We start from the raw sequence: 9,702 nt of genomic DNA on the forward strand, positions 1-9,702 counted from the left end.
TTCCAGGTGCCAGTAGGGGATAAGGAATTCAGCAGCAAAACTGCTTTTCAGGGCTAATGAGATTGCTCTCGTGGTCATGACTGGCTTGTCTTGTATTTGAATTCTTACAGTGACAACCTGTCCTGAGGAAGTGGGATGGAAACAACAGGCAGGTGTGGGAAGACATGCTGTGCTTCCGGGCTAGGGAATCATCTTGTGGAGTGCAGTGCAATGGAAAAGGGTGTCAGGAACAACTTACAAGTCTCTGCCCTCAGACTGTAGCTAAGAAGCAAAGTGATTAATGCAGGCAGAAGAATATCCTGTTGTGTGTTACTCCTGTGGATTGCTGTTGGAATGGAGCCTGTACTTAAGTGGGTCAACACTCCCAGATGGATATTCACAAGGGGACAAGGATGGGAAGTGAAGAGCAAAGCTAATGTGAAGGTAAAGCTCAGTTTACGCAGCAAAAATATGTAGGTGACTTGAGCACTGTTACATGTAGGAGACAGAAATTAGTTATTTCCAGCAAAGACTTTGTAATTTGATGGGGAAAAGGAGTGATGATGCCCAGCGACTGCAGGATGTTAATCCAAATAAATCGAGAACAGATTTTTAATTGGTGAGGGTTATTAACCTTACCTGCAGGTATAAGGCCACACAGTTACAGTGCTGGAATCTAATCTAGTCTAATTTAGGCATTCTCCATGCTGCATACTCACTGCGGCCATATTTAACTATCACATGGTGTGTGAATGTGCTTCTGTCCCTATCCCAAACCTCATCTTCTTTTAATATACTCATAAATCTCTTGTGTCCCTCTGCAGTACTTCCACTAATAGAAGCAGTGGAGAGCACTATATAAAGGATGCTATGTACAGCTGAGCACAGGGACCAGTGGAGAAAGATGTGACATCAGTATGTTCTGTCCCTTGTGCCAGTGAGGAAGCTGGGAAATCTGGATTTCTGCTCCTGTGATCTTTCTCATGTCTGTCACAGCTGATGACAACCTCAGTTCATCCATGCAATGATGACTCTGGACATCACTGAGTGCACCCAATTGCCTTCAAAATACCACTGGTGGGTCTAAAGTGAAGAAAAAGCAATTCACACCATTCCCAGGTTGGCAACTTGGCCTGTTTTTTTGAGTAAAGTATTTTTGGGTGTGCTCAGTCATTTCCAGGTGTATCCATTGTCACCTGAATGACACCTGGCAGTATTTTTCCCGACACAGCTTCTTGCTAGGTTGCAAAGTGATCAGGTTTTAGATGGGAGCTGAAGGCTGGGGCTGCTGGATTTGTTTCAGTCTGAAGCACAGGAATTGGTCTTGTGTAATTACAGGTTGTTCTGACAACCTGTTCCTTGCAGCTGCCAGAGCTGAACTGTTCCTGGTTTATTGACGAATGTTTACCTGACAAGTGACTGTAACACGTTGTAAGGGTGTTCCATGAGGTGCTTGTGTCCTCTCAGGATAAACATCAGATTTGGTGTGTGTCCAGTGTGTCCCAGTGCGTGTTTTAAGGTGAATTTCTTGATGTGAGAGCTTCCTCCTTGAGCTGTGATGCCGAAGTCAGACTTTCTGCCCTTCACAATGATAAGGGTAGGAAAATGTGGCCTTTCCTCTCAGCAGCAGAGCAGCCCAGGTGGTGGGAGAGCACCTGGTGAGGGAATTCTCAATCCACATCCTTCGCAGGTAAGGTTTTTCTGGGCAGTCAGAGAGAGAGACAGGTTTGGTCTGGTTACTTTAATCGTCTGCTGGCACCTGTTAGAAGCATCACTTTTTGGGAGGCGCTGGAATGCTGCTCTGAACCTGCTGCATTGCTCTCAAAAGCTGTTTCCAATGAATCAGATGAATACTGATGTTTCATAGCTGCCCATGTATCCTGATGACTGGCAATACCTGCACCCAGCTGGGCTGGAATACCCCAGGCTGGCAGCTGTGTGTGCTGGGCCTTGCTCCATGTCCTTTGCAGCAGAGGGGGCTTTTGACACCAGGCAAGTGTCCCCACAGAGGATTCAGTTAAGGGATGTGTTCCTGAGAGAAATGTGTTGCTCTGTCCCTTTTGCCTGTGTGATCTCTTTGCCATGGGAAAACCCTGGTGTGTTTTGTGGAGGAATTGCCTGTTCCTTTCTATTAGGTCACCTGCCTTCATGGAGCATGTTCTGTCTTGACTGCAGTGAGTGTCCTTCAGGCTTCACACTCATTTCTGAGGCAAATGCAAGGGAGAACATTGTCTGTCACCTTGTTTTTCTGCCCAGTTCATAGCTGTGTACTGCCTGCAATCATTGCTGCTTCCTTAACATCAGGAGCAGAGGCCAACACTAAGTCAAGAGGGTATGGATTAAGGATTGTATGAAACAGTGGTCCTGGTGCCTGTGGATATGTGGCAGCTTCAGCCTGGGCAGTATTTGTCCAGAGGGGCAGCAGCAATGATCACACCCGTTGTGACCAGACTACCTTCTGCTGAGGTGTCCATGGCACCCCAAAGGGACATCCTACAAGACAGGTCTTCCTTTTTGGGCCCTTTGCTGCCACTGGGAGAACAGATCATGTGTGGATGTTAAAAAGTGCTAAGTACATGGAACTGGATGTATACTGGAAGCAAGTTTTGGCACATTAGTGAACTACCCAAAGGCTTAAATGGAGAAGGAGGCTAAGAAGTGGGAATATCTTGCTACAGGTATCTAACTCTTCAATATCTTGTACTGCAGAGGAGGGGAAGAAAGGAGGCTGAAAATCACAGATTCCAGAGGTGAGAGAGGAAGACATAAAAGCTAGGGACCCAAAATGGCATGATGGGAGAGAATAGCAGAAGGGGAACTATCATGAAGAGAGGCAGTGAGACATATTCCAAAGGAACCTGGATGCAGGAATGTGGCAGTTGAGTGGTGTGAGGGCTCCTGTGGTGTGTCTGGCTGGGCTGGAAGGGTGGAAGCAATGCCCTTCACTGTACAGGAGTACATTCTTACCAGGATGACTGACAGATTGAGGTCACAAACATCAAAGATATGCTCTGACACATGGGTTTTATTGACTGAGAGTGAAGGCAGGAAGGGTGTTTGCCTGAAAGAATACCCTCCCAACCTCCTAAAGGAAAAATAACTCTAGGAAACCAAGTGTGTCCCAAGGGTATGAGAAAAGCCCTTTTCACTTACTGCTGCATGACTATTGCTCACCTGCAGTGAATCCCAGTGCTGGCAGTCAGTGACACATCTCTGTTCCCCTGATGTGTTCCCCCTGTGTCTGATGGCTTTGGAATCTTGGCACCTGAACTCTGCCCAAGCAGGCAGAAAGCAGCCTGAACCAGCAGCAGATCAAACATCCTTCCATCCATCTCTGTTACTGAGCTTTCCTTGCCCAGCCTATCTTTGTGCCCCTCCAGAGAAGTGATACCATTTCACCAGTAAAACCAGAGCAGCTCTCCAGGCAAGCCACAGACTTTGGCCTCAGGGTATGGGCACTGTTCCTTTCAGGATTCTTCTCTGTTGGAAGTGCAGTCCTCGTTGCAGCAGTTCCTTTGCATTGTCTGGGTTCTAATATTCTCCTGTGTAGGTTTTGCTCTTCCCCCTCTCCACCACCAGGTAGCTCTGCTCTCTCTTCCTTGGGATGGAAGCAGCTGTCTTACTGGGGGAGGAGGAAATACCTCCAGGGACATTTTAAATTCTTCAGATGTATCAAAGAAGTAGAAACCCATTTAACACTTGCTAAAAAAATGGGATGTTTTATATGAAACTGGAAAACGGAATGGGAAGGGAGACCAGAGAAGGGGAGAGCATACAGGCAGTGGTTTTTCTTCTGGGATTTTGATAGTTCTTCCCAATCCATAAAAACATGAACACTGAAAGATGCCACTGTCCCTTTGGGTTGGTTTTTTTTCTGGAAAAAGTGTATGTTTGATATCCATTCAGGATGGAGGAAAATGGGACATAAGTGCCATGGCATCATTGCGCTGGTGCTTGCTGGGCCACAGCAGTAGCTGGTCACAGTAAGTTTGATGCTTTGGAACTAAGGATTTCATTGTACATTTAGTGCAGGTCATGGGATCTCAGAGGAGATCCACTGTGCATTGGACTGTCTGAGGATGATGAGATGAGAAATGGCTTTGGAGATCAGTGTGTCTGAGTGTCAGACTGCCAGCAGGGTGCTGCTGTCCTCACTGCAACACAGCCTTTGCCTGCAGGAACTTTGGAAGCTTTTCTATGGAGTTTTTGTAGTCCTGGTGGAGTCACAGACTTGAGGTCCTGTCTAAGCTGGCTGGGCACTCTGCTGGTTAACCCACTCACAGATCAGCTGGTGAGCAATAGCCTGTTTGGGAGGGAACCAGGGTAAAACACTGCCATCATCCTGCTTGGAAGATCTGGGATCTCTCTTGAGACCCTCCAGGATTTCCTCCAGGCCAAACCATCGTGCTTCCTCCAGTTCCAGGCTGTCCATACTGATCTGGAAAGAATTCAGAGAGCACCAGGTCCTTAAATCAGCTTTAAATATGGGCAGTGGTACTTGTTTGTTTTTGCTTCCACAAAGATCCTATGCTAGAATGCCCAAAGTGCTTTATCCATGCCTGAATTAAGCACTGTTGCCAGTGCAGGAAAGGACATTACTATCCACCAGTGCTTTGTTGTCTTGGTTTCCATAAGGAAGCCACAAACCAGGTAACTGTTCCATCATGGCATTGGCCTGCAAAGCACCAGTGACTGAGCACAGTAATTAAACATGGTACAATCTGCATGTTCTATGCCAATTTGATGTTAATACCAGAGAGCATCCCTGCAGAGTTCAGAGCAAACAGGACAGGGCCTGGATGTATGCATGACCTGTGGCTAATCTGGCACGTTGCCACTGGAGGTAGGATTATTTTGAAGGTTGTTCTTCATTTGTAGAAAAAGCCAATGGAAGAGTGCATTTGGAGAGGATTTGATGCTCTCATGACTAAACTCTGTGGACTGCAAGAGTTTTAGATAGGTAAAGCAGGCAGTGGAATGCTCACCTCAGCCTGCTGAGCCCTGACCAGAGCATGACAGGCTATCATTAAGGAGCTGCTGGGGAAGGGCCAGTGCTGGGACGCTGAGTACCGGAGTGACTCCACCTCCAGGCCCACCTCCTCTGCCACCTCTCGACGCACTGTTTCCTCCACGGTCTCACCTAGGAGCAGCCAAAGTTAGGGAAGGACAGCCTGGCCTCAGGGCAGCCAACCATGCCACACTTAGGGCTGAGGTGTTCCAGCCCTGACCTGGAGGGCTGAAACTCCACAGGAGCTCGGCTGTGCTGACCTGGAAACACCCATCAGCAGGATGTGCCAGTAAATACATCAGCAGTGCCTAGCTCTGATCAGTCAGAGACATTTTTGACCCTTTCTACACAGAGATGGCAGACAGAACAGTTCAACATCTCCATATTTTAAGCCATTTTCCCTCCTGTAGAGGTCTGTGGTTTTTCTTCCAAGCCAGACTGCACTGGACACAAAATGGACTAAGAAAGCATCCAGGGTTCTAACCTGGGGAGTCTTACGCTTGTATTTACCATCAGGGCTGGTAACCACACCTGTAATTCCCATTCTCTTCAGAGACATACAGCTAGCTTGAATTCTGTCTGAATGGGAACACTGATGTATTTAGATCCACTATGTTCTTCCCTGGTATCATAGGATCATGGAATGGTTTGTGTTGGAAGGGACCTTAAAGCTCATCTAGTTCCAACCCCCTGCCACAGGCAGGGACACCTTCCACTAGTCCATGTTGCTCCAAACCCCATCCAACCTGGCCTTGAGCACTTCCAGGGATGGGGCACATAGGGATGGGGACACATCACCTGTGTGTCCATCCTTCTCTGTGAACAGGTGTTTGGTTGATGTCTCCCAGGTGTGTCCCCCCTCTGCCCCTGCATGCCCAAGGCCACTTCCCTGGACCAGAGCACACCTTACCTATGTCACAGAAGCCTGACAGAGCTGTGTACATCCCCTGGGGGAACGAGGGCTGTCGGGCGAGGAGGCACCTGCTCCCATCAGACACCAGCGTGATGATCACTGGAGACATCTACCATGTGCACCAAAAAGCAAAACAAGCAGCTCAGACCAAACACGTAAGTGCAAATTGTTGCTTTTCCTGGCTGGGTGAGGGTCACTGGATGAATACTGAAGACAAAGCACCCAGTTACACATAAAGCCTTCCTGCTGCCTTTGCAGGTTCCCCTCCCTGGGCTTGTCACCCCAGGGCCCCTGTGGTGCTGCTCAGGTACTCACCTGTGGGTAGTAGGTTATTCCACTGGCCTGGCAGACACGCTTACTGCCAGCTGCATTCTTCTGGGTGGGCTGCCCAGTTCTGCTGCAGTACTGGTGGGAGTCATGCCAGCGGAGAAGGGACTGGGCCTGCCAGCACAGGAGAGAAACACAACCCTTATCTATACCCAGGACAGAGAGAATTCAGACCAGCCTCCCTGCATTACACTTTGGTGTATTCTCACCTGCATGTAGTTGTGTGGATAGAATCTGATTATCTTTGGAAGGCTTAGAAAGGTAAATGAAGTGTGGGCACTGCTTTGGAAAATGGGATTCTGCAGTCAATGTTTCCTGCTTCCAGCTTTGAGCATGTTTGGGGGAGGCGGGCAAGAGTTGTTCTTTCTTGGGGTATAATTGGAGTAGTAATGGGAACAGAATTCCAAAGAGTCTCCAACCCTGAATGTGTTCTTGAAAAATAGCCACAAACATTATAGAACAGGAAAGGGAACACAAGCTATTTCTAATTAAGGGTCAGGACAGCTGATTCTCACACACAGGCCTTTTCTTAGGGCATCCAAACACAGGGCATCTGCAGCTCCTAAATGAGTGGTTTAAAAGGTCCCAACCCTGGCAGTGTTCAAAGCCAGGTTGGATAAAGCCTTGAGCAACCTGTTCTGGTGGGAGGTGTCCCTGCCCAGGGCAGGCAGTTGGCACTGGAGGATCTCTAAGGTCCTTTCCAACCCCTAAACATACTCTGAAATAAGAGCAGCTCTGAGAGAAGATGTGTAAGTTTGCTTGTGTCATTCAGTTTGCCTGGATGACAGAAAACCAGTGCCTGAGTTGTCAAGCTGAGGACAAACTGGCATTGCTGTGATGCTGCTGAGATCAGCACATCTCACACTGAATAAGGAGCAGATTGATGCAAAATGGCATAAATTAAGCCACTTGTCTGTTTCTCTTGCCATTGCTTCTTAAAGTAAAAATCCCTGTCCATACCGCAGCCAGCAAGTGAGAATCCTTCCTATCCACCACAAACAGAGCCTTCCGCAGGTCAGTGAAGGATCCCTGCAGGTCTCGCTCAAGGACTGATTTCTCCAAGGCTCCTGTTAAAAAAGGAAAGAAACAACAGCAAAGAAATATTTGATCTCATAAATTTCAGTTGTTATCCCAAATTTACACCCTCATTCTTCCAGTATCCAATTTCTGGAAGTTCCCACAGCAGGGATAACATTCCCAAGTGTTGAGTGGTTGCTCTCGGCCCACCTTACCAACACCCACAGGCACAGGGACAGCAGTGCAGTCTGTCACCTGCCACACTCACAGAGACTCCACATGTTCACCCCAAGGAACAAAACCCTTCATCTCTGGACCAAACTGGTACTGGCATGGATGGAGGAGAAGTTATCCCAACCTAAATCCAGGGCAAAGTGCGCGATGTGCTCGTCTGAACAACCAATCAGCACCGACTTCTCTAGCCATTGCTCAGTCTCTGGGAACTTCTCCAGGATCCTTTTCAGCTCTAAACAGCAGAGGAGGAGGAAGAGAAAACTGTGATGAAAGCAAATCCCTACAACTGGGATGCTTTCTGGATCTTCAAGGCACAGGTAAACTTGGCTCAAGGCAGAGAGGGAACCAGACAAGTGATTCCACCCAGGTGGACACCTAAAATTTGGCTTTCCTCCTAAGCTGCTGGAAGGTTTGACCATGTCAGGCTAAAGGGCCAAATGTTGTAATGCTTGGGGAGCAGCTGTCCATTGGATCTGTCCCACACCAGTCAATCCCTTTCCCTCAAAGAAAGCTTTTCCTGCATTGCACCAAGTCTCCTCTGTCTGCTAGACCTTGCTTGTTTCCCTGCCAGCCCTTTGTCTTCAGTGTTTAAAACTGAGCACCTTAAAACAGAGCAGGTTGATACCACACCTGTGTGAAGAGCATGAGCTGCATGCCAAGGTTTTAACTCTAACTAGTCTTTGGCTGATAACAAATGGATTGCTGCACACAGCAGGATGTTCCCGCACAGCTCCATAGATTTTCATCCCCCATGTAAGGGGTTGCTTATTGCAATGTCTCAGTTTCATTTCCTGTGTGATCCAGGAGGTGTTTCTTTCAGGATACCTTCTTACCTGCTGCACGGAGCTGTGGGACCAAATATTTCTTCCCAGTTTTCTGCAGGAAGGGGGAGAGATTGTGAAAGAGGTAGAAAGTTCCTGAGCCCTGGGCTTGTCTGCAAAGGCTGTCATCTTCCTTCAGCCCATTTAAGTATCTGCAGTGAGACAATGATTGTGAAGGTGAATTTAAGATCAGGCTGAGATGATCAGTTATGCTTATTTGGATGCATTTATTTTGCACAGAGCAGAAGGGCTGAATGGACAGAACAGAGGTTATGTATTCCATGTGCTTCAGGAGTCACTCTGGTGGGCTGCAGCCTCTGGTGAGTGCTGTGTCACACAAAACACTACAGTTCTTACCACACCTCAAGTCTTGGCCATCTGAGAACATCAGTAACCCAGTCTGGTAATACAAAAGATCTACTTTAAAGACATGATCATTTGCGTGCAGGAAACTTTCATCTTCCCTTATAATACCCAGCCTGGATGGCTCCAAGTGCTGTTTGGCCAAACTACTGAGCACTTCCAATGTCGACTATAGTTTCCATCAGGCTACATTAGTGCAGGATATGTCCTACCTGTCACACTGATGTGAGGGGGAAAGACCAAGCTGAAGTCTTAGGGCACAGCTGGCCAGGGCCTGAGTTAGGGAAAATCTCATTGGAAAAAGGGTGTTGGGATGTGCTTCTTTGAGACTGTTTGAAGTAGTATTTAAAATAAGGTGAGCAGCATCACTTCTAGTCTGCCTTGTATTGTACGAGACCTCTAGCAAGCACAGGCATTCGTTAGCAGAGCTTCACCCTGAGAGAATCAGTTTCTATCAGTGGTGAAGGGAGCACAGAGGCTTCAGCTATTATCATCTGCAGAGCTTAGAGAGCATTACTGTGTGATAGCTGCAATGTTAAAAGATTAACCCCAGGTCAGAGTTAGGCAGGGCTGCTTATGGCAGTGGGAACAAGCATGCCAAGCTCTGGTCTTCTCCCTGTGATCAAGATTCAGATGAGAACTTACCTCATTTTTCTAACATAGGTGGAGTGTAACCTGCAGAGGAGAGAAGTAGTTCTTCTGTGCACTGCTTGGTAAACTGCAGCCATAGCAAACACCTGCAGCCGGTGTCCCTGCCTAAAAAGAGAAGCATGAAATGTAAGGCAGCAGCCCTACAGAATTAAGTGTGACTTAGAAGGTGCCATAACAAGGTAAATATCCCTCTCACAGAGTCTGCAGGATCTAAAATCACTTCGGTCTCAGTCTCCAGTCACACATCAAACCCAGTTTCAGGCCATTTTTAAGACCATTTAAAGACACCTCAGTTTGTTTCCAACTGTGAGTGTGCACAGGACTTGCTGTAAGACTTGATTAAATGTTCCTGGCCTAACCCCCTGTGTCCCTGGGGAAAAGGTCAAGGA

At 47.6% G+C, this 9,702-nt stretch overlaps 1 protein-coding gene across 1 annotated transcript; it reads right to left on the bottom strand.

Annotated features, from left to right (window-relative positions):
• Positions 1-4,222: 4,222 nt before the first annotated feature.
• NUDT13 (nudix (nucleoside diphosphate linked moiety X)-type motif 13) lies at positions 4,223-9,390 on the bottom strand. The gene is made up of 8 exons (XM_009076616.1): positions 9,308-9,390; positions 8,312-8,451; positions 7,603-7,710; positions 7,188-7,294; positions 6,216-6,341; positions 5,898-6,009; positions 4,965-5,119; positions 4,223-4,417 (listed from the first exon to the last, which is right to left on the bottom strand). Exons 1-8 carry the CDS (start codon positions 9,388-9,390, stop codon positions 4,223-4,225), a joined length of 1,026 nt encoding a protein of 341 aa, XP_009074864.1.
• Between the last annotated feature and the right edge of the window lie 312 nt (positions 9,391-9,702).

The sequence above is a fragment of the Acanthisitta chloris genome, unplaced genomic scaffold (assembly GCF_000695815.1).
Source record: "Acanthisitta chloris isolate BGI_N310 unplaced genomic scaffold, ASM69581v1 scaffold13576, whole genome shotgun sequence".
Taxonomy (NCBI): domain Eukaryota; kingdom Metazoa; phylum Chordata; class Aves; order Passeriformes; family Acanthisittidae; genus Acanthisitta; species Acanthisitta chloris.